A 24,988-nucleotide genomic window follows, 5' to 3' on the forward strand; every position below is an offset into this window, starting at 1 on the left:
AGGAATCCTTGTGCCTGGCCGAACCAAGTCCAAATCCTTAAAATCACATGACTTTTCATCAGAAAACAAGGAAGCAAAAACATTTTAACTTCTCTTTTTTTCCCCTTCACGGCCCTGATGTGCATATGCATATTGGGATTCCGATTTGCTTTGGCATTCAACCGAATCTTTTACAAATGATTTGGGGGTTCAGCAGAATCCCAAAATAGTGGATTTGATGCATTCTACTTTTAGTACAACATTTTACATTTTTGCATGTGCTTTTAATAGACTGTAATAGCTATTATATATAACTGTTTTCAAGATATTATTTGGAAAAAGCATATTTAATTGAGCATTCTGACAAAAGTGGTCAGAATTGATATCCAACCCAACGTGACACTTTTAAGGGGCAGATTTATTAAGGGTCGAATTTTTTTTCTGGTCAAAACTCTCAAATTCGGCTAGGGAGTTATCCAAACTCGATTTGAGTTTTTTTTTTAAAACAAACTCCAGTGATCAATTTGGAGATATTTGCAGCCTTCCTTACATTCCATTTTTTTTTCGGAGCAAAAACTCAAATTCGAGTTTGATATAATTCATTCGATTCAAGTTTTTGGGTCGTTTCAGTTTGTCCAAGTTGGAAAAATTTGATTTTATTAATACATTTAGATTAGTTGAGTTTATGGGAGTTTTAAAAAACTCACATGAATTTGAAATTTGACCCTTGATAAATGTGCCCCTAAAGATGGCCACAGACGCAAAGATCCGATCGTACGAATCAGACTTTCCCATCTCCCGACCTGCCATTAACCATTCAGATCAAAGTCTTACCATTCCGACCAAATAAAGTAGTTAAAGAACAGATCAGCCGATGTTCTGCCCCTGACAGCAATCGTACGATAGACAAAGCTAGTGACAGTCTCCCACTGAAAATCGTACGATCGGCAATACACGCAGAGATATTATCGGCAACCGACAGAAATTTTCTAACCTGTCCGATCTACCAAACGACCGATCTCCGCCGGACGAAAAATGTCGGGACTGTCCACACGCGGTTCGAAAATCGTACGAATCCTCGTTTCGTACGATGAGATCTTTGCGTCTATGGCCAGCTTAAGAGTCTAAGCTCTTAACATAATTAATTACCAAAATGGTTTAGATAGGTGAGTTTAATAACACAAAGGAAAACAATGCCAAGTGAAATGACATTGTATGACAACTGGGAGTTTTAGTAGGAAACTGCCTGGCATTGAGAAAAGTGCAAACAAAATTAAATTAAAATAAGCAACATTTTTGTGCTGAGAGTATCTTTTTATCCTTCCATGAAAATAGTCCAGTGTATGCATGTTCAAGGCAGAGAGACAAAAGCGGTCATCTATTATTAGAGAAAAAGAATTTACTTTCAGCAGCATACGTTGACCTCCCATGCTGTAGGTGAGATCCTCTTTTCACTAATAATAGATGCCTTCTTTACTTAATGGAGCGTGTCTTGTGCAAAGTTTTCACTGCCTTTAGACATCCTGGTAAACAGTTATTTTAATGTGAGTAAAACAGGGTTTTTGAACGTTTCCTCACATGGGAAATGATTTGTTGTTCTACATTATAGGCATACATGAAATAAATGAAATTAGTAGGGTTGAGAGTTGCCTTTAAGGACATGATAGACTATAGGTCCCATAGAAAACCTATGAAGCCTTTTTGCAGCCATCAGAAATATACTACATTGTGCGTTTCACATGAGGTTTTACCAAAGATTTACAGCTGGATACTCATTGTGATTCTGGCTTGCGTCTCTATTAAATACTGCTGGTGTTTGCCCTTCTCTCTTACATGTCACCAATAGTATATTAAAAACCCACAATATATCTTGTAGCAACTTTAGGGCTTGCCCTTATTTAGCCTCTAAAATTTTCCAGTCCAGAATAAATGCAGGTGTCATGATAATGGATAGCTCCTGAATTGCCATGCGATGTTGTGACTCTTTATCTTTGTGGAATGTAAAATGAAAAATCAATATAGAATCCTAAACCTGCTTTATTTTCCAGGCTCAGAATTCTTGACTTTTTCTATTTTCTTTTCTTATCTGGAGTGGTCCAAAAAGGTCTCCTGCGCTTTACAGTCCTTCACCAGCTTTGTAGTGACTTAATTTAACTTACTTGTTCTCAATCTTGAATCCTTTTCTTTTTTTTCAGTATACAATTTGCAGTTGCCCAGATTTTCTATTTAAGTTATTGGTCCTTCTGGCTCAGTATCCCAGTGGCATCAGTATCTGGTGTTAATAACCGGCACCCCAGCACTCTGGTGCAATTTAAGATGTTCTCCTAAACATTTACTTATCTTGCAACTTTATTGCTTAATAGGGTTGTTCACCTTCCAAACACTGTTTTTCAGTTTTTTCAGACTTATTTCAGCTTTTCCTTCTTTTATTATTTACCGCTTTCCCAAAATGTAAGTTTAAATTGTAATGTTCCCGTCTCTAGTGTGTCAGTCTGGCAGCTCAGTGATCCAGGAGCAGATTCTGAACTGTTACAATTTGCTACATGTAGTTGGTACAATTAGTTGATACATTTCTCAGGAGTATCTGTGGAATATTAGCAACTATTGTATCAATTCTAATGACCGCCTTTAATAAAACTCATGGATTCTGCTCAGCAGGGACAAAGATAACAAATGTTTCAACTAAATGTATCAACTTAGAACAGTTAAAGAGTTGGCGACCCCCCTTCCCCCAAGAGCTGCTTTAACTTTGCTCTTCAATATTATAAAAACGGCCACAAATAGAAAATACAAAGTAATTGGAAAAAGTATTTAATTCTGGTGAACTGTCTTAAACCAACTAAATTGAAAAAAGTGTTTGAAAGTGAACAACCCCTTTAAGATTGTCAGATTATTAGCTGTCTCTGTTGTATACTGTATAAATGACCTTTAGCTCCAGTAAATGTATAGGAAATATTTAGTTGAGGGACTTTCTCTGTTTCTTGCCCAAGATGACTTTTAATAAAAACTGTTGTATACTCCGTTAGTTCCAATGACCAGCAAGCTAGCAAGAAAGTAGTAACACAGGTGGGGTAGGGCGAGGCCCCCCTTGATGAGCGGAGCTGCCAAGGAGGCCCAGGCTATGCATGGAAGTACATTATATTTTAATTATTTTAATATACTTTAATTTTTGGGTGTTACTGTTCCTTTAAAATAGTATTAAAGTGATTACACCGCACACCCGGAAATTTACTCACTTTCGCTGCTCTAGTGGTGCTGGTTATCCGCCGACCCGACAAGGCCCTCCAGCAACAGCAATTCAACAATTATGGATCCGCACACACCAGTTTTTCTGCAGTGGGGAAACCCCCTTTCTTTTATTTACCGAGGTACAAACTCCCTTCGTCAGGATATAAGTCCAAATGTGAAAAAACACCTTTATAGGCTTAGCTCCGCCTACAACATTACATGTGATCTAATTAACATTTTGCCTTAATATCCCCTTCAGGTTTCAATCTTTATATAATATTCATAGTATATAGCCAATAAATAGTGTTTTAAATTATCTAAAAAAGTTTTTTTTATATAAAAAGAGTTTTCATGTACTACTATTTGAAGTGTTGTGACTATACCCTCAATTAATATACTCCTGTGCTTAGACCCATACCATTTATTTTCATACAATAAAATCAATTTTTACAATAAAGTCTTTTTCTACCTTTGTTGTTAATAATACTTTTTCTCTATCACCTGACATTTCTTATCTGTGAAAAAAATAGAAAATGGAAAATGGAAAGAATAAATTAGGGGAAAAAACAATGTGGGGGAAAATGTTTGCAATTAATCATAAAAAGCAAGCTAAACTGTAGTTTTTCGTTGAGACCCTTTGGAGTTAGCGTTTTGAGTTGCCATATCCAAAAGGCCTCACGCCTCAAAAGACTCCTTTTAAAATCATTACCTTCATCTTTTCGAACCACTTCCAAGATTTGCCACCTTAACTGCGATATGTTATGTTTAATATCAAAGAAATGCTTTGCTAATAGTGTCTCTTTCTTATATTTCTCTTTTTCTTTCCCTTTAACTCCACTTCTTAGCCTTTAAAGGTGTTTTTTCACATTTGGACTTATATCCTGACGAAGGGAGGTTGTACCCCCCGAAACGTTGATATTGGTGGTGAATATAAATAAAAGAAAGGGGGTTTCCCCACTGCAGAAAAACTGGTGTGTGCGGATGCATAATTGTTGAATTACTGTTCCTTTAAACCCAGTGGTCCAACATTGTTGGATCTGTTGGATTGATCTTTTCAAGGGCTGGGTGAAATATGACTTGGCATATTTGTCACTGGCAGTGGTGACCCATTTTAGCTTAAGGCCAAGGTTACTGGCTATGATTTGTGCTACAGATAAAACAAGTCATTGTTTGATCAGCACCACAAAGGAGTTATAGAATATCAGGATGTCTTCAAGATAAAAATACCCCTTCTGTTTACAGGATTGTTTGATGAAGGAATCTGTCATCCGTCCAGAGAACAACCAGGTCATTAATTTAACAACGCAGTATGTTTGGTCTGGATGTCAGGTAAGGCTATTGTGTTGCCATGGTATTACACACTGTTATGTAACCTGTAATGAATTCCTTATTGTTCCTTATCTCTCAGCACACTAATGCATGAATAAGTCTTGACTGTGTTTAATCCATTTTCTTGTTGCATTGCCTCTTCTGTTGGTTTTCTTTCTACTTCTTATTTTTCTGTTTCTGTGCCTTGTCCCAACAGGTGATAAAGGAGGCCGGGCAGAGTTATTTGAGCTGTAATAGCGGAAGAAGTTTCCGGTCTGTGCGTGAGAGATGGTGGTATATTGCGCTCAGCAAGTGTGGTGTAAGTGGAACACAGTGTAGACAAAAACACAATATCTATATTGATAGAGACGTTTTTTATTATTTTTCTTGGCTCCTTGTTTTGAGATTGGTTTGTCTGTTTCCATATGTAAGGGCAGAGACACACGGGAAGATTTGAGGAGATTTAGTCGCCCGGTGACCAATCGCCTCTCCTTCGGGCGACAAATCTCCCCGAAAAGCCTTCCCGTCGGCTAGAATCTAAATCAATGGTGGGATGGCACTAAGAGCACTTCATTTTCCGAAGTTGCCCCAAGTTGCCCGCCATTTAGATTCTGGCCGCCAGGAAGATTAGTCGCCAGAAGGAGAGGTGATTAGTCGCTGGGCGACTAAATCTCCCCGAATCTTCACATGTGTCTCTGCCCTTAGGGAAGGACTGTGGTTTTGATTCTTTCTGCCTCTTTTGGGAACAAGTTGCAGTTATAGTTCTGTCTTTACAAGGTAATGGTCTGTGGCTTGGGTGGCCTGTCTCTATTTAAGGCAATAGGCTCTGGTTCTGCATTGTTACACAAGAATGCAGCCATGTTGTGATGGTATTTGTCTATAGAGGGACCCATATTTCAAATTCTTACTCAATTTCTTACACACTATCACACTTTCTGTAGGGGGAGGGGCTGCAGTTGGAATATGAGATGACTCTCACAAATGGCAAATCATTCTGGACACGGCACTTTTCTGCAGATGAATTTGGTAAGTATCATTACGGCTGCCAATGAATACTTTATCTGCACCTTTATTTTTGGCTCCTGTCATTTTCAACCCCTCAACAAACCTAATACTGTACTGGCTATCAAAGCACTTTAATGGATAAACATCATGTATCTTGCACTCTTGGGCAGCAGCCTGTTTTGCTGAGAGGGCACATGCAAATTCTTACAACAGAATAATGTGTTTGAATATATGTTGGGGTAAAACTGGCAAAAATAGAAGACATTGTGGTCATTTCAGAACATCCTAAATTGACTGAAATATTTCTAAATTTATGGATACGTATTGGCCATAAAATCCCCAAGCTTATATACGCCTGCCAATTTTTAATCCTGTAATAAGTCTGCTAATGTTGTTCTTACTATATACCCAAGTATGGCTACAACATGTGGAATAGACAGCCCACCAACTGTGGCTTATCTACATAGCCAGGAAGCCCACCAGCTGTGGCTAATCATATAGGCATGGAACCCACCAGCTGTGGCTAATTTATATAGCCAGAAAGCCCCACCACCTGTGACTGGTCTATAAATGGATTCCTGTAGGTAGTGTGTGTTCAATAACAAATAGTAGACAGCTCTCCATGGTTCTTAACTGGGGAACTGGTTGCTGTCCAGCGCTGACATTGTTGAGAATATGAGCCTGATTTATTAAAGGGGATCTAGACTACAAAAACTGTTTTTTGAATAATGAAAGAAAATGGGATTCTCATCAGCATCCCAATATACTTTCATTACATTTTCAAAGGTTTTAAAGTTATTTTTTAAAATACAATTGCTACTGAAAGCAGTATATGTCTGGCTGTTTTTAATCTCTACCTTGTTAGTCTTAAAACATTGTAACACAAGCCAGCAGATTAATGGATTTAAAAAACAACCAGTTGCTATGTTGATTCACAAGTTAGAACCAAAGAACAGCAAGAAGTTAAACAAATTCTTACTGCTTTCCATTGTAATTGCCTTTACAGAGAATATTAAGTCCGCTTGATATGTATGATAATAATTGAATAAGTATTTCCATCTTTCAGTTTGCGTTTTAACAATTTGGATGGTTGTACGAGTCTTACTTATCTTACTTGTTTCCAAAAAGCAGAGTAGAGCAGAAGGTTTGGCCACCTTGCTTTGCTTAATCCTGTCTTGGAAGCTATGGCCCACACTGGACCTGGCTTCTATTGCACATTCTAAGCTTTGACTATGCTTTACAAGACAATATTTATTACTAGAATAGGGAACCCACCAACTTCCCTGGCTTCTTTGCTTTTTGGGAACAAGTATGACAAACTGGTTCGTATCGATCAAGCACTGTAGTGCAGCGTTGGCCACTCAACAGGTCTTAGTAAAAGTACTGGTATAGAATCTGTTATCCAGAAATCCATTATCCAGAAAGTTCCAAATTACAGAATGGCCATCTTCCATAGACTCCATTTCATCATAATAATCCAAAGTTTTTGAAAATGATTTCCTTTTTCCCTGTAATAATAAAACAGTACCTTGTACTTGATCCAAACTAAGGTATAATTAATCCAGCCTATTGGGTTTATTTCATATTTACATGACTTAATTACAGAAACAGCTGTAATCTGGAAACCCCCAGATACCTAGCATTCTGGATAACAGGTTCTATACCTGTACATGGTTTGTTCTTTAACATACCTGCCAATTTATCTTTGCAAAATATCACACTGAACATTGCAAGGACAACCATGCATTAATCTCATGGGGCTACTGGAAGAGTACACCGTTTCCAAGCTGCACTTTTATGGTCAACATTCTGTTTCTTTGTGTGTTCAACAGGGATCCTAGAGACCGATATCACCTTCCTTGTAATCTTCATTCTCATCTTGCTGCTGTCATGTTATTTTGGCTGTGAGTATCTTGTTACTCAAGTGAATGAACTGCTGTATATAGTGTGTAGAGAGTGACTTAAGGTCCCCCCAATATTTCACTTGCCAAACGACCGATTTTAGCGAAGTCCGTCCAATTCTTTCTAAATTATCGTGCGGTTAGTGGGATTCGACGATCGAAACTCTTGCGATTTTTCGGCCGACATCTGTCAAGAAATTGGTCGGCGAGGTTAAAAAATCTTTGTCGGTCCCAGTGCAATCTATCTATGTTTGCAGGGCCAAGCGGGCAGCTCCCCTTTGTTTTCCTGACAAATTGGTCTTTTTAGTTGATGGACAGTTCGTACGATCGTGCCGAGATAATCGTGGTCTCGCGATGATGATCGGATCTTTTAAAAATCTTAACATCTATGGCCAGCTTAACACACAATGTTTGTGTAGAGAGTGACTTAATGCATGTGCCTAGTGCAATGTCTAGCTTTACTGTGAGCATAGCCCATTATGATGCGTATAGTACATGCAGGGTTCAATGTTTGTAAGGCCTATATAAGCCATTTGAGATACACAATTTTACACAAACTAAAATTATGTGAAAAGATGTGTAACAGCTTATTTACAAGTGTGACCTCACTAAAATGGATGCATTGATGCCATTTATTAAAAGTACTTGCATCCAAACATGCTCCTTGCACTTCAGCACCAGGAAGCCTGCCCCGGCTTCTCTACTGAATGGAGCATTAGTGTTCCAATTGACACTAGGGAACCCTGGAGCCTGAATGGCACCTCTACTATTAATATTTTAGCTGCAACTTAAACCCGATTTTTATCAAAAGACAAGCACAACTGTATTAGTTTTGACTCATTGACTACAATTTTGTTGGATGCTGCTTCCCACTTCCTCCAATGACACTGGAATTGTGTGTGGGGGGGGGGAAGGCTGCATTGTGGTTAAAAATTGCTCTTTACTTCCATAAACGTCCACTATAATCCTTAATGGTAACCCTGACTTAAATTTAAAAATAAACATTTGTAGTTTGGGGTACACTGTATATTATTCTTCTGAAGTGAATGTTTCTCTGCCAATATGTTTTTTTATTGGATGTGTGTTTTGTAGTGGTTATTATGGATATGTGTCTTCTGCTCAGGTCTGGTTATGTCTTACATGCATATAATATTTCCTAACAGATATTTTGAGGGGTCGGCAGCTTTTACACACCACTTACAAAATGTTTATGGCAGCAGCTGGAGTCGAGGGTAAGGACATGGGAGTGTATTTCCTTTTGCTCTGCACTTTGATCTTATGTATACCATATAAATGGATCCGTAAGTTCATTTTTATGTTATAGTTTGGGTTATATTGAGTAACCACAACTACAAATACACGTTCTCTATAGACTATCTTTTGTATAGAAATGATTGAAGCTTACTAAGTCTATTAACCAGTGCTGAAAAGGTCATGATTGCCTACCATATCTCTGGACCAGTGATTCCCTAACCAGTGGCTCATGAGCACAAGGTCACTCATCAGGACGCAAGGTAACTGCCAATCAGAATCTCAGCGCAGAATCTCATGCCAGTCCACATGGGGCTATAAAATAGCCAATCACTGCCCTTATTTGGCAACCCCATTGCTTGTGTGGTTCCCCGACAATGTATAGTGTTTAATGTGGCTCATGGGTAAAACATTGGTCTCTGTGTCTTATGTTCCTTACCCTGATTTCAAGATATAACCTAACAATTGCATTTACAAAGGTATTTTCTAAAGACATCTGTGCCCCTAGAATCAGTTGCCAGTTTCATGTTGTTACAGTTTGCAGCAATGGCTGTTCTCTATTAAGATTAATAAATAATGTCATAGTTACAAACTAACCAGTAATAGTTACAAGTAACTAACTTGTTTCTTCAATTCCTCAGCATCCATAAAGCGATGGTTTGCGTGTTCATTGTTATGTTCCTTACCATGCTTAATCTATAATATTAGAACAAAGGGAATATTTAGGAGCAAGATCACACACTGACCTGCATTGCCTGACAATTGCCTTCCCCCTGGATCCACCATCCACAAAGCAAGTTTACATACGAGCCTATGTAGTTGAACATGCTGGGATTAAAGGAAAGGCAGCACAGCTGGTGGGGAGCCAGAAGCTGTATCTTCATTCAGTCAGCTCCTTTAGAAGTTACAGTTATTAATGAGCAATACACCTAAAAATAAACCCAACACAGTACAGCAGAGGCATTTATTATACTAACACAATATACAAGCCCACTGTATTTGTGGCTAAGGTATTAAATTGGGAATGGGTTTGTCTAGGGAATGACTTCAGAAGACAGGAAAAGAGGGGCTAATCTGTAGTGAATCCATTAACTACCCCCCACACACACAATATATATATTTTAATGTCTGTATATAAATTACTGACTTTTCTATTTTTACCTTTCTCATAAATTATTCTCCACCTCCATGAGGCTATGGCACATTTATAATTAAAAGCGCTGGTGGCACACTGCCTTTGAATCCTGGCACTGTTTATCACATCAGATACGGCTGCTTGATAACTGATGGGTGTTGAGCCATAACTGATGGGTGCTGAGGGATAACTGATGGATCTGCACCAAATCTGAAGCTCCTGTAATCATCGTCTCTTTAATGGAGGAGGTGCAGTCCTGTCAGTGACTGGGAAATGTGATAGTGACAAGATGTGTAGGGGCAGAAGCAATAGCTTCTATTGTACAGCACCCTGGAATATGTTGGCACACGTTGGAACACGTCCAATGATTACTCAGCAAGTCCAGTTGTTTTTAGAATTACTTATACTAGATATGCCATGACCTGGATAAATGAAAATCGTCATAGTTTTATAAATTGTATTTACAGTGCATTTAAAATGATTGAAAATGTGCAATTAGTGTACATTAAAAAGCTGATTAGAACTACATTTTGAATCATCTAGAAAAACAAAATATTATTAAGGTAGAAATACCATTTTTTAAAATCACCTTTTCACCATTGTCCCTCGCTACCTTGTCTTAGCACCATTCACCTCTTTATTTCTCAGCATTTCCAGCGTGGTTCTGTGCTGTCAAATACATGTTCCTATCCTGTGCATGACTGAGTTTCTTTTTCCCTGCAGTTCTCAGCCTGCTGTTATTCTGTGTCTACTGGGGCCAATATGCGCAAGACGGAGTTGGCAGCAGCAGCATCAAAGTTCTAGGTGTGTATATAATGTTTGTATCCTGTGTGCATGTCTGTGTCCCTGCACTGTCTACTGTTTGTTGATGACAGGTCTGACAGATTATTGCCTACAATACATAAACAGAAACACATTCCTAAAACTCAGAGGGGCCTGACTATGTCTATTTGATATATGAATAGTGTATAAAATAGTATGCTCTACATTTCCTATAATTCCTAATATCAGTCAAAAGTTGTCAGGATCAAATTCTATTAAAATCTACCCATGTTGGGTTGTATATATTATAACAGCTGGAGGACCACAGTATGGGCATCCTCAGTGCCTGTTCATTTTTTGTATAAATTTGGAAGTCCCAATCTTCCTGCTTTGTCATTTTCCACTTTCTTCTTTGCAATGCCTCCCATTCTCAGCCATTCTCTAGCTCCGGATCTAAACATGTTGAAGCTTAAATGCAACTAATGAGATTTATAGGAGCTACGTAGGTGGTATGTAGTGAAAGTGAAAGGTACAACATGAACACTGTGTGCTCTGTCTTTCAGCCAAACTCCTGTTCTCTGCCAGTTTCCTGATATTTCTGCTGATGCTGATCCTTCTGGGAAAAGGATTCACTGTTACCAGGTGATAAATGGACACACATCACATTGTGTCACCCTAACTACACGAGACAGCACAGAGCATCACTAATCAGTAGCACCCCTCCTACCAATGTTGCTTTTTTTTAGAAAAAGTCTTCAAATAAAACATTTACCCACACTTTACTGACTCAAAACATGTTGCTTTACCATAGCTTTATGCAGTGGTGAATTATAAGCAGACTTTTTGGACAGAATTAGAAACAAAGGAAGTAAATGCACCGCTTAGTGGTAATCAAGAAAAATCATAATTTTGTCTTCTACCCACTCTTTATTCAGTCATCATATTATCTTGCTGCCATCGGGGCCGGATTTACATTGCGGGCACCCTTAGGCCCCCTGACAGTCATCACCCCTGTCCCCTCCCCTTTAATTGAACAAATTTTCATCATTGGGACCAGAGCAATGAGAATTTTCACACTGGCCTATCAATTCAAGGAGAACTAACCCCCCCTACTAAAAAAAAACCTAAACTTTCAGGCATTGCCCCCTCCCCTCTCATTCCCTGTGATGTGCATTAGTTATAAAACCCTTTAAAAAAAAAATCTGACCCTTAAATGCAGAGAAGCGCAGCGCAGCTCCCGGTCGCCATCTTCCGGCTCTTCGTATTGTCTACAGGTCTCAACGCCGATTTGCGCGTGTTAGCGAAGAGCCTCAAAGACAATACGAAGAGCCTGAAATTTTATGGGGGGGCTTTTGGTATAGGGGGGTTTAGTTCTCCTTTCAGCTTCAACTCAGTGCAAAAGTACTACAGGTATGGGACCGGTATCTAGAATGTTCGGGAACTGGATCTTTCCGTAATTTGGATTATATACATTGTCTGCTAGAAAATCATGTAAACATTAAATAAACCCAATAGACTGGTTTGCTTCCAATAAAGATTAATTATATCTTAGCCTGTTAGCCCATTTAGGTATGAAACGTGTCAGGCTAATGCATGTCCTAATAAAGTCTTTTTAACTTTATAATCACTCGAGCTACTGCTTTACTAGTAGTTGGTCTCTTCCCATTTGAATTTTTCTCATACTCCAAAAATGATTGGTAACCCATGGACTGGGGTTTTCCTGGGATGAGACCACTTCTCCGTTTATTTGATCTATGATTTTTGCTTAAGGAACAGAGCCACACACCATTGTTAATTTATATATCTTAGTTGGGAACACGTATAAGGTACTGTTTTATCATTACAGAGAAAACGGAAATAATTTTTAAAAATATGGATTATTTGGATAAAATGGAGCATTCTGGATAATGGATTTACAGATAACAGATTCTATACTTGTAATATTAACCATGGTATTATCCACATGGTTACTGTAGGAATCTAAGGGCTGGAGTCTGTGGAAAGAGATGGATGACGACATCTCAAGTAATTACTGAGGCCCAAGATATCTTCATCCACCAGTGAATTCACAGATTGCCCAAAAAAATTTGAGATCACAGTGGATGTGCCTGTCCTTGCCAGAGCCATTACATGGAATGTTATGTGGAACATCACAGCCTGCTGGTGATCAGAATTCAATCTGCTCTCATTTGACAGAAATCCATACCAATTGTCTGATATTGATTCTCTTTTTCTTTCAGAGGTCGCATTAGTCACCTGGGCTCCATCAAGCTGTCTGTATATATGACACTGTATACGGTGACGCACACGGTGCTTTTTATACATGAGGCACAGGTGAGAGACAATATGAATAGTCCATGCGTCAGCTGGGGTATATCTGCTATTGATGGGCATATAATACTGAGATTTCATCAGTCACATGAATGTATACTAAACAAAGCAAACCTCTGGTTACTGTGGATTTGTCTAGTTTTAGTAATTCAGCCCTATTAATACCTTATGGCAGGGATGAAGGGGGTAATATTTTTTTTAACCCTTTGCTGAGGGGGATTTTGGCAGTTATGGATTACGAACATCTGTGATACAGGTTGTCCATCCATGCCTTACAAAGCATTACTCTTTACTGTAGTCCTATGCTAGCCAGTTCTTCCCTCCCCGCAGTGACCTTGCCTACTTCTCCTTTCTACTTTTCCCATCTTATCTGCTGATCCTTTTCAGTCCTATCATATCTTTCTCTCTGTCCCTCCCTGCAGGAATGTGAATCTGCTTTGTCCCCCATATTCATCTCTCTCTCTTCTTTGCAGATGTCTGACCTTGCTTATTTGCTGTGCATGCATCTCTTTCCTGAATATAATGGATACAACATTTTCATGTGCAGTGAATGCAAAAAATGGTTAAATATGTTGTATAATTTCTGAATTCCATTTGCTCAGAAATTATATTCATAGCAACCTATCAGGTGTTTTGTTTCCAAATTGCTGACCATGAAATGCCATGTGCTATAAGTTACTAGGTCTGTAATGCCTTTTTAATGCGCTGACCTGCAGGTTTCCTAAGGGCTGGTTTTATTGTGTATCCTTCTGTCATCAGATGTCATTATTTTCATTTTTCATGCTGTGGGATAGGAGGTTTGCAGGCAAAATTACTTTTTAGGATTTTTCATTGAAATTATGTGCAAAGTTTGGTGTCGTTTACATACTTGTTTCTCTTGCTGTCCCTCAGTTCTTTGATCCTGCTCAAGTCTTGTACACGTACGAGTCCCCAGCGGGATACGGTAACATTGCGTTACAGTTTCTTGCCTACATTTGGTTCTGTTACGCTGTGCTGGTGACTCTTAAACACTTTCCAGAGAAACAGGCATTTTATGTGCCCTTCTTTGCAGCTTATACTCTCTGGTAAGTATGAGGGGAATGTGTATGTTCAGGGGTTCAACCAGTGTCCTTTTTGGGACACATATTTCAAATTAAAGGGATAGGAGTGGTGCTATATGAAAATAACAGTGATGTAAGGTGTCACACCATTACACAATAGAACACTCTCGGTTTATAGAGGGAACAGTGCAATATGATGGAGTCACACTTAATTGGAACAATCATAAATCCGATGATGCAGGGGTCACAGCCACACCTTGGACCTGGGACATGACAGGGCATAATACACAAAAAGATCTATTGCCACCAAACGGAGGTTGAAGAGGTGCCTGCACAGTATATGGATAAAATTGATGAATGGTGGGGTGCGATTAAGATCTAGAGGTGATTTTAGGGCAAGGATAGTTGGTGAGGTGTATGAGCCTGTTAACAACATGTATTATGGACTGGAGAGGTGACAGACGGATTTCTGATGGAAATGTAAACCCTAGTGTTTCAATGCCAAAATCTGCCTTGTGTGCCTGCACCTGGGTCACTGCAACAGTTTCTGGTGCAAGATAATGGGCTGATTGCAGAGTAGGGGCAGTTTCCTGCATTTTTCAGCCTGCTGAGCATTAACCTTAGAGTAGTCAATGGGGCAAATTCACTAAAGGGTGAATTTTCGCCAGCGAACGATCCACCACAGTTCGCGCCACTTTGTCAGGTGCAAATTCCCTACCACTACTCTTAATTCACTTAAATGCAAAGTTGCAGGTGAACACTGGCGAAATTTGGTTAGTGTAAATTTGTCAGCGTGAGCATTTGATAGCGAACTTTCGCCAATGTTCATTTCTTGCCTAGCGAAACTTTGTTAGTACACTTGCGCTTAGGTCATTTTGAAAAAGGCAGGTACATAGAGGTCGTATAGATGTTTTTATTAGAGATGTTGGTACAAATTCTTGAAGTGGCCACTTATTACACATGTCCAAGAAAGCAAAACAAAGACAAAAGAGATCCTCTAATGCCCTAGACACAAGCCTCACTCTAAAACAAATGTGGCATGACCCTTAAATGGTTAAAAAGCATTAAACAGCGTTTATTTTCTATAGCGTTTTTCTTTTTTTATAACTTTTCGGCATACAGGATACTGTATAATGTCAATGATATAAGATTGAGGAGGATGTAGGTTTTTCTTATCAATTCGCCAGGTTTAAGCTGGCGAAGGATACTCTGGCGGAAGGGGTAATGTTATGGAAAATTGCACTTTAGTGAACTTGCAGAGTAACGATCGTTCGCCTAAGCGAAAATTTGCCTGGAGAAAGGGCGCAAAGCTTCGCTAGCGATGTACTCTTTCGCTAGCGAATTGTCCTCTACGCCTGTTAAATTGGTTAAATTGTAAATTGGTGATGTTCCTAAGGATGGGATTTCTGGCGAATTTTTGCTAGCTGAGAAAGATGACAACAAGCAGGGGCCATGCAACTTTAGTTACTCCACTGATGGGAACATTGCGTGAGTAGGTAGCCTCTGTGATGGACATCTATGGTCTGGGAACAGCATGGGGCTCCTGTGTAATTGCAAACTGTTTTCTGTACAATAGAATGACAGTGATTGGTAACACTGTGTGATGGGTTCAGAATATAAATGCACTGAAGAATGTTTAGCAAATGCCTATTACATTACATTAAATTAATTTGCCTTATAGCTGTGGGCTGTTTTTGGCTAATGGCTATAAAAGCAGGACTTGGTTTTATGTGTGGTATCATTAGTATCCTAACACAGTTTATGGGTCAATTTAAGGACTGATAGTGTCAAGTCATGGCTAATCGCATGTAGCTAAATACATTATTTGCTGACAGGTTCTTTGCAGTTCCGGTCATGGCTCTGATTGCAAATTTCGGGATCCCTAAATGGGCACGTGAGAAAATTGTGAATGGGATCCAGCTGGGAATCCACCTGTACGCACATGCAGTCTTTCTGGTGAGTAGCAATCACTACAGGAAAAGGAACAATACAATACAGAAGGTTCTGTTTCATTCAATGGGAAAATTTGTATTTTAAAAAGAATTGCTCAGTACCGTAACTATAGAGGAAACGGACCCCGCAGCCTTAATATTTGGGGCCCGGAGAGGGTTTGCAGGTGACCCATGATGCATGTGAAATTGAGGGCGATCTGCAGTTTTTAGCTCGTTACAAGTGAACCATGATCTCATACAGGGAGATGGGGGAAATGGGGGGGGGCTGAAAAGAGAAATTAACGAGGGCTACAAAGGTACAACATTATACCTGTGTTCAGTAATCGATCTAGGAATGAAACCACACATGCTTCTTTATATCCCTGTTTCCTAGTCAGCATTATTTAGCGTTAACAAATTTTGCTTAAAGCTTTATAGTCTGTGTTAAGCTGCCCCCCCTTAACGGAGAACTAAACCCTAAAAATGAATATGGCTAAAACTGCTATGTTTTATATACTGAACTTATTGCACCAGCCTAAAGTTTCAGCTTGTCATTAGCAGCAATGATCCAGGACTTTGAGAAGCAGAGCTTAGGGGGTCATCGTAAATTATATTATTATAAAAGCAGAAAATGAGGTTGGTCTGTAATATAAGATGATGCTACAGGGCTGATTATTAAATTCTGATGCTAATTGCACTGGTTTCTATGCTGTCATGTAGTAATTATCTGTATTAATTACTAATCAGCCTTATATTGTGACATTTCTATTCTATGTGTACTGTATATTGTGAGTGGGTCCCTAAGCTCAGTAAATGACAGCAGCACAGAGCATGTGCAGTGAATCAGCAGAAAAGAAGATGGGGAGCTACTGGGGCGTCTTTGGAGACACAGATCTTTACTGCTAAAGGGCTGTGGTTGCCTTGGGCTGGTACAGAAGCACAATGCAAAATGTACAACATTTCTAGCTACTTCTTTAGTTTAACTTTTCTTGTACTTTAAAGCACTAGGTAGCTTGCTCACCAAATGATTGGACCTGTGCCTGACTTGACCATTTTTAGTGGTGGGGCAAACATATGATCAAATATGGGGGGAATTTGTATACATCAGTCTCCGCCCACAGCTATGGGCGGATGCAGTCTTTAACCTTTGGGGTGTTTCACTTTGCCCACGCAATATCTAAATGAGCCTGTTTAGATATTAACTGTCTTGGGTTCACTTAAGGCCCATATCCACACCAGTATATTGCAAGTATAGTCAAGGAAGTCTGTGCCCAGTGTACGGGCTCCTTTAAAGTATTTCTTCAACCCCGAGGAAATGCTAGGACACTGAAGCTCTACATGAAATGGAAGTTCACCTTTGAATGCATGTTATAGCAACTTTTCATTTGGTCTTCAAAGAAGGGACCCTAAGAATACTAAAAATGTAATGTACACACGACATTTTGCTTAACAGAAGTTTTAGGGATGTCCAAAGTGTGATCCTTCAGTTCTTTTTGTTAATTTGGATCCTAGCAACCAGATTGCTTGAATAGTAATTTGGAGAGATGTTGAATAAAAAGCTAAGTAACGCAAAAACCACAAATAATAAAAAATTAAAACCAATTGCAAATTGTCTCAGAATCTCACTCTCTACATCAAAAAGTTAACGTGAACAACCCCTTTAAAGGGCATGGAAAAAAAATAAAATCCCATTTTTACTTTCTTTAATGAAAAAGAAACCTATCTCCAATATACTTTAATTTAAAAATGTGTACCGTTTTTATACGAAACCTGACTGCAGTGAAATTCTCCCTTCATTTACTGCTGTGGATAAGAATTGTCAGATGGTCCCTAACTGCTGAGCAGGGAAACAATCATACTTATGAACAGCAGGGGGAGCTCCCGCCTTACTTCCCAGTCATGCAGAACTCAAGCAGCTTTGTTTATGACGATCCCTAAGCAGCCCAGACCACACTGACCATGTGCACAGTCTTAGTCTTGCAAAGATGTTTAACAAAGTTACAAGATGGTGACCCCCTGTAGCCAACTTTGAAAGCATAAATTATTTGTTTGATTAGGCTTGTGGTGCAGTAAGTTCATGTTTATATTTAGTATACAAAATACAGCATTTTTAGCCTTATTCTATTTTAGACTTTACATGCCCTTTAAGTCTGCTAAAAATCACTTAAACATTAAACCCAATAGGGTTATTTTTCCTGGAGCAAGAATTCATTATGTCTTAGTTAGGATCAAGTACAAGGTTCTGTTGTATTATTACAGAGAAAAAGTAAATTTAAATTATTTGGTTAAAATAGAGTGTATGAGAGATGGCTGTCCCGTAATGCAGACCTTTCTGGATAGCGGGTTTCCGAATAACGGTTCCTATACCTGTATAATACCCAGAATTCCAGTAGCCTCCAATTTTCCTGTTATAATGGGGTGCCCTCTACATGACCCAGTGGTTGTCATTGGATATTTGAATTTGGCATGTAAATCACAAGCATTTTCTGCAAAACAATCTGATTGCAGCATGAGTAGGCAATTTAAAATGTCATCTTACAATGGACCATTTTCTTCCCTGATCAGATCATCACGAGACCTTCAGCAGCCAATAAAAACTTTCCCTATCACGTGCGCACCTCTCAGATTGGGATTATGGAACAGAGCACCGAGAAGTTCCCCCATCACGTGTATGGAAATGTCACCTTTATCAGTGATTCTGTCCCCAACGTCACCGAGCTTTTCTCGATTCCAAGCAGCAATGGGAGTGATGGAGGGGTAAGGAGCATCTCAAGAGTATAATTTACAATTCTAGCATGCCTACTAATGCATTACAATACAGGAGATTGTATTCACAATGCAAGTAAGTGTGTATTCTGCCCAAATAACATACAGGCTAGTTGTACGTTTGAAATTGTGATGTATGTGGTGATTTGCAGTTGCCCACTGGTTGGGCAGATTTGGGTTGAAATTTGGCCAAGAATTGTGGTTTAAGGTTGGGTCGGGTCAGACCAGGGAAGTACACGTCTCCAGTACTCCTGAAGATTCCCTGTCTTAGAACAAAAGGAGAGGCAAAGAAGTAGCGTACAGGTTGGTTGCCGTTCCTACAATGGCAACATTTTGTAGGTTAGGTGCGGGTTAGGTTTGGGAGTGGGTTACGTTTTTCCTGACCCGCACATTACTAGTCTGAATGCATAGCAACTAGTAGGAACAATATATATTTTCAGAAATGCTGCATTGGAGAAAGCCATGAGTTTCAAAGCTTACTTTCAGCAGAATGAAAAACATGTCAGGTGTGCACTTAGGTGGGGAGGGGGCAGATTTATCAAAGGTCAATTTATGTGAATTTTTTTTTTCTCTAATAAATTCAAATGTACTCAAAATTCGAATGTTATCTTAAGAAAAAACTTGAAAGTCTAAAATTCAATCGAATGGGTATGAACCAAAAATTTGTTTTGTATTCGAATTGAATAACGAACGAAACTAGACACAAATTTTCCTCCAAAAAAACCTTGAATGTCAGGAAGGCTATTAACATCTTCAAATGGGTCAAGGGACTTCTTTCTGCTTTTGAATTAGAACTGTTTCCATGGTCGAGATGTGATAAATCTCACATTCAGTTGGTGCTTTTAAATTAGAATTTGTGAGTTTTGACACAAAAAAATTTGAACCATAATGAGCTCTATCATCAAAGGGAGATCATTTAACTTGTGGTCCTATTCCTCCTATTAATCATATGTTTTCTAATATAATACTGACAGGTGGGATTGGTGTAAAAGTGAGGCAGCGGGATACAGCAGAAGAATATCATAAAGGTTATAATGGCTCTCCTTATGATGTTGCCGTAATCACTGGAGTTATCATCAATAATCTTGTTACAATGGAGCTCCGAAATAAGAACAACCATCCTTATGATGTTATATACAATATTTTTCCATATATTTCCATTGACCCTAGCTTTCTGTCTCTTCACCAGATAACTAAGCCTGTACCGTACCCTGTATCTCTTGGGCAGTGCTATTCACAAATAACCACTGACTCTCATCATGTGATCAGCCCCCCAATACTGAACGGCGTTCCTGGAGTTCAGAAGGTGCCAGTGGGAGAAACACAGCTTGGTGTGCTTCAGCAACTGCATGCCCCTCAGATACATCATCAGAATGGGTTCCCTGAATATTTCAGCATCCGCTCTGCAGGACCGCAACCCATGTAGAGTCATCATTGGCAGTGGGAACCTGCTGCACATTGTGGTCCAACATGAGCCAAAATGGACCTTCTAAAGCCACACATAGACTGATTTTCTGAGCCAGATACCCTGCCTGTGTGTAAATGTTGGAATAAATGAGAAAGGGTGTGTGAGTAGGAATGTGTTGGTGTACACTACTTGCTGTTATGTATGTGTCAGTATGTGCTTGCGTTTGTAGCCCTTTCTTTTGGAATATGTGGATTGTCCTTAATATTTCCATTACATATGTCTTTGATAATTTCTAATGCCGATTACCTTTTCCATTTGCATCTCCCTATAGTTCAGGTATTTTTTTTTCTGTGCCTATTTATATTTTCAAACCCCATTGCAGCTTTACTTTGTTTATTTTTGTAAGTAGCTTTTAGCCCCTGTTTATTTTCTGAAAGCGAATTCCTGTGTCTCTTTGTATCATCAGCTTTTATCATATCTGTAGTTCCTTGTCTCTCTGTATCAGGTCTGTGTTGTTTCCTCTTTTCCCCCATACCAAGTCTCTGTAGATTTGTATCCCTATGTAAGTTCTATATATGTCATTTGCTCTCTTCTCATGTCATCTTTCAGTAATTTCCTCTCTCTGTGTGTATCACATGTGTAGTCTCTACTTATAACATACTTGTAGTTTCCTCTCTCTTTGCATCATCTCTCTGTAGTTTCCTGCCCCACACATATCACACCTGTAGTTTCCTCTCTCCTTCTGTTATCTCTGTAGTTTCCTGTCTCTACATGTATCATATCTGTAGTTTCCTGTCTACTTATATCATTCATATAGTCTCCTCTCTCATTTTATAATCTATCTGTAGTTTCCTGTCTCTACATGTATCATATTTGTAATTTCTTCTCTCCTTGTATCATATTTCTGTAGCTTCCTATCTCTACATGTATTATACATGTAGTTTCCTGTCTCTACATGTATAATATCTATAGTTTCCCATCTTTCCATGTGTCCTATCTCTGTAGTTCACTCTTTTTCCTGTCATCTCTTTAGTTCATTGTTTCACCAGTTTCATGTTTGTAGTCTCCTATCCTATCCTTCTAGTTTTCTTTCTCCTGCATGTCATCTCTTTCTAGCATCTATTTTCCTGTCTCACCATATTAATATCTCCTGTCTCTCCATATGTTGTATCTCTGTATTTTCCTGTTTATCCCATATCATCTGTTCCTAGTGTCCTATGTATTTCTTTAGTTATTTATCTCATATTTTTATATCTGTTTACACCTGTCTCTCCATATGTCCTATCTCTGTAGTTTCCTATACCCGTGTCATGTCTCTATATTTCCCTGCCTCTAACTTTGTCATAGCTCTAGTTTCCTCTCTTTCTTGTCGTCTATCTAGTTCCTTGCCTCATCTTTTTCGTATCTGTAGCCTGCTATCTTCTCCATATGTTCTACTTCTGTAGTTTCCTCTCTCCCCTGTAATCTCTTTCTAGTTCCTGTCTCTCCTTATGTCTTATTTTTGCAGTTTACTCTCTTCATATTTGTAGTTTCCTTTCTGTCATGTCCTATATCAGTAGTTTTTATACTATGTCTGTAGTTACCTGTCTCTGCATCCATATCTGTAGTTTCCTCTATTAGTCTGTTTCATCATCTTCCTGTAATTTCCTACTTCCCCCATGTCATTTCCTTGTAATTTCTTTCTTACCCATGTAATTTCCCTGTCGTCCCTCTGCCTACTTTTGCCATCTCTGTAGCTTCCCATCTCCCTTGCACCATCTCTTTATAGTTTTGGGTGACTTTTTCCTTCCATGACTCTCATGACTTACTAATTACTTTTCATTTTTACCTCAGTTTGTTTCCTTACTTCTTACTTTTTACTTTTTGTTATCAATCTCTATTAGACTCTTCCTGCAGTTTGTAATTTACTATCTGATCTTCCAAGTCTTTCCTGGTGCACCTGTGGGGAGGTTTGGTCTCTTTCTTTTGTATTTGATGATGGATTCCTGTCTTTTCCTGATCCGCTTCCTCCCCGGAGTCCTGACTTTTTGTTCCACTTGTTATAGTTTCCTCTAGCTGTCTTTATGACTGTTTTTAGTTTCTTGTCTTTAGTTATGCGGGCTATCTGCTGTTTCTGGTTATTCTAACTGCCTGTATTTCCAAGTATTTCTCTGTTCCTGATGATTACTGTCTTAGGAATTACTAGTTTCCTCTGTCTCTTTGTTTCCTCTGCCTGTATTTTTCTTCTATGTATAGTTTCCTAGTGTAGTTTTCTCCCTCTTTTCCGCCTGTATTTTTTGTCTCTCTTTCTCTTCTCAGTTACCTCTGCCCCCTCTTCGTGTCAATGATATTATTTGCCTGTACCTGCTGCCCATGGTCTCTGTTCCAACCTACATTCCTTTATTGTGTCTCTCTAGATCAGGGGTCCCCAACCTCTTCTACTTGTGAGCCACATTCAATTGTAAAAAGAGTTGGGGAGCAGCACAAGCAAGAACAAAAATTTCCGTTTCTTGTGGTGCCAAATAAGGTCTATGATTTTCTATTTGGTAGCCCCTGTGTGCACTGGCAGCCAACTGGAGGCTCTGTATGACTGTACACCTGATTTTATGCAACCAAAACATGACTCTAAGCCAAGATTCATAAATAAGCACCTACTTTGAGGGCACTGGGAGCAACATCCAAGGGGTGCTGAGCCACATGTTGCTCGCGGGCCACTAGTTGGGGATCACTGCTCTAGATCTATGGTACTTCTCTTCTTTTCACCTAGTTGTATTTTTGTTTCCCACTGCCTTTGGTTTCTTGTCTCTTCATTCTACCTAAATTCGTCCCAACATACTCCTCTGTGCTGCCTTTGTTTCTCTATTATATCTGCATGTTGCCTGCCTGTGTTTCATCTAATGGTTACCTGTAGTTTGTTGCGTATCTTCTTATTTCCTCTCTTTAGCTGTCTATGTCTCGCAACCCCAACCATCTCTTGATTCCCCTGTCTCCACTTTCTGTCTCTTCTCCACAACTGTCAGCTGCCCATGTGTCTTTACCCCAGCCATCTCTTGTTTCTTATCTCTCCAATTTTTTGTCTCTTCTTCCCAACTATCTATATGCCCATGTCTCTCCACACTGAAGCCATTTATAAATTCGTGTATTTGTTTTCGTGTCTCTCTTCTTTTCAGCTGTCTTTGGTGTCCCATATCTCTCCATTTCCCTTTGGATTTTTCCTACTTCTTAGTTGCCTGTAGTTTCTTCTCACAGTTGATGCACTTAAGGTCCCAAGATGATTTTCCTCAGACTTTCTACAGGTCCTTCTTGCATTATTACTTTATTTATTTTTATTTTATTTATTTTACATGCAATAGGGCTCATTTATTAACTCAAGTGCAAAGTGAAAAATGCATTCAAAATTGCACCAATCAGATGCTATTCACAAAGGTATTATCTGCGTTCGTGCACTCTCCTCTGCACATTGCTTCTTCTTTGCAGAAAAACTTGATACAAGACAGCCCAGGAATTACATCCAGAGATTTTCTTTTGTTTATTGCACCTACACATGCAACGGACACTGTGCTAATTGCCATGTTGGGAATTACATTCTTTTCACCCCTGTTGATGCAAGCAACTTTTGCATAATTTACCAGTGCAGAAAAATAAAGTACAGTTAGTACAGTGGTAAAGTACAGTCAATTTGCAGCACATGCCCACAAGAATGGACACATTATGAATTTTGCACTTTTTTTAGTAGCTGAGGCCTAATTGCTGCATGCACTTTCCTGCAGAACATTCTTTATATTTCAGTTTCGTATTTTCTATTCTTACCACTAGACCTTACACATGCTGATGAATGGGAGTCTTTTCTTGGAAGTATAGCTGCTGATGTGTAGGGTTAGGTAGTGTGTGTGTCTAAACATAAAGTCTGACTCTGTACTAAGTAAAGCAGCACTATAGATATAGCACATACAGAGCGGATATTAATGTAAAAGGGGGCGCTATGGCACATAAATACGTTTACGCCTGTAAGCATGTTTTCTAATCTTTTTCTTTTTGCCTCTTGTTACCTCTGATAGAATTGTGTTTTTTATAGTGAAGTTGAATCCCCAGAAGGTGGTGTAATGCAGCCCTGTGCTACCTTGTTAACCCCCCAACTGTACATGTACGTTTTGTCTGTACAGGGAGCCACATGTTCATAACATCTAATGATTAGGCTTTTTATAACTTACTGGCATGTTAGGATTCTGGAGTTCAAAGTGACCTTACATTGTCATCTGTTACTTACAAGAACCCCACTACAACTTCTCTCTTCTAACAGTGGGAGATCTTAGCCACTCATGTCTGCTGATCATTTGGTGCACCCTGTTCATTTCAAGTGCTTGGTCTTCATTTTACAGCTGCTGAAACTCCTCATAAAACTTACAAGAAGTCAAGCTTATTGACTTGCAAAATAAATATCATTTTTATATACAGTATGGGAAAATGCGTGTTTTATTTATCAAACCGGATATTTGATGAAAATGTGCACGTTTGATACAACTTTAATACAACATAGTTATGTTTCACTTTACACTATTTATACAAAAAAAATTCAATAACCACTGCTCCCAAATTATAACTTTGTTCCCCAGTTCAGGTACAGAAATGGGACCTGTTATCCATAATGCTCAGGACCTGGGGTTTTTAGAAGTCTTTCTGTAACATTAATAAAACCCAATAGGATTTTTTTTGCCTCCTCTAAAGATGAATTATTCCTTAGTTGGGTTAAAGTGCGAGGTATTGTTATTATTTTATTATTAAAGATCTAAAGGAAATAATCTTTAAATACAGGTATGGGCTCTGTTATCCACAAAGCTCTGAATTACGAAAAGGCTTTCTCCCATAGACATCATTTGATCCAAATAATCCAAATTTTTAAAAATGATTTCTTTTTTCTCTGTAATAATAAAACAATAGCTTGTACTTGATCCCAACTAAGATAT

General features: G+C 38.9%; 1 protein-coding gene across 1 annotated transcript in view; it reads left to right on the forward strand.

Annotated features, from left to right (window-relative positions):
- tmem145.S (transmembrane protein 145 S homeolog) overlaps positions 1-24,478 on the forward strand; it is a 61,108-nt gene extending 36,630 nt beyond the window's left edge. The window contains exons 4-15 of the mRNA XM_018228129.2: positions 4,450-4,536; positions 4,733-4,834; positions 5,457-5,541; positions 7,353-7,424; positions 8,585-8,653; positions 10,531-10,611; positions 11,133-11,211; positions 12,810-12,903; positions 13,792-13,964; positions 15,776-15,896; positions 18,437-18,628; positions 19,827-24,478. Coding sequence (XP_018083618.1) covers positions 4,450-4,536; positions 4,733-4,834; positions 5,457-5,541; positions 7,353-7,424; positions 8,585-8,653; positions 10,531-10,611; positions 11,133-11,211; positions 12,810-12,903; positions 13,792-13,964; positions 15,776-15,896; positions 18,437-18,628; positions 19,827-20,063 — 1,392 coding nt within the window. The 3' untranslated portion in view covers positions 20,064-24,478. The remainder of the gene's footprint in view (positions 1-4,449; positions 4,537-4,732; positions 4,835-5,456; positions 5,542-7,352; positions 7,425-8,584; positions 8,654-10,530; positions 10,612-11,132; positions 11,212-12,809; positions 12,904-13,791; positions 13,965-15,775; positions 15,897-18,436; positions 18,629-19,826) is intronic.
- The last annotated feature ends 510 nt before the right edge of the window (positions 24,479-24,988 follow it).

This window comes from Xenopus laevis, chromosome 7S (assembly GCF_017654675.1).
Source record: "Xenopus laevis strain J_2021 chromosome 7S, Xenopus_laevis_v10.1, whole genome shotgun sequence".
Taxonomy (NCBI): domain Eukaryota; kingdom Metazoa; phylum Chordata; class Amphibia; order Anura; family Pipidae; genus Xenopus; species Xenopus laevis.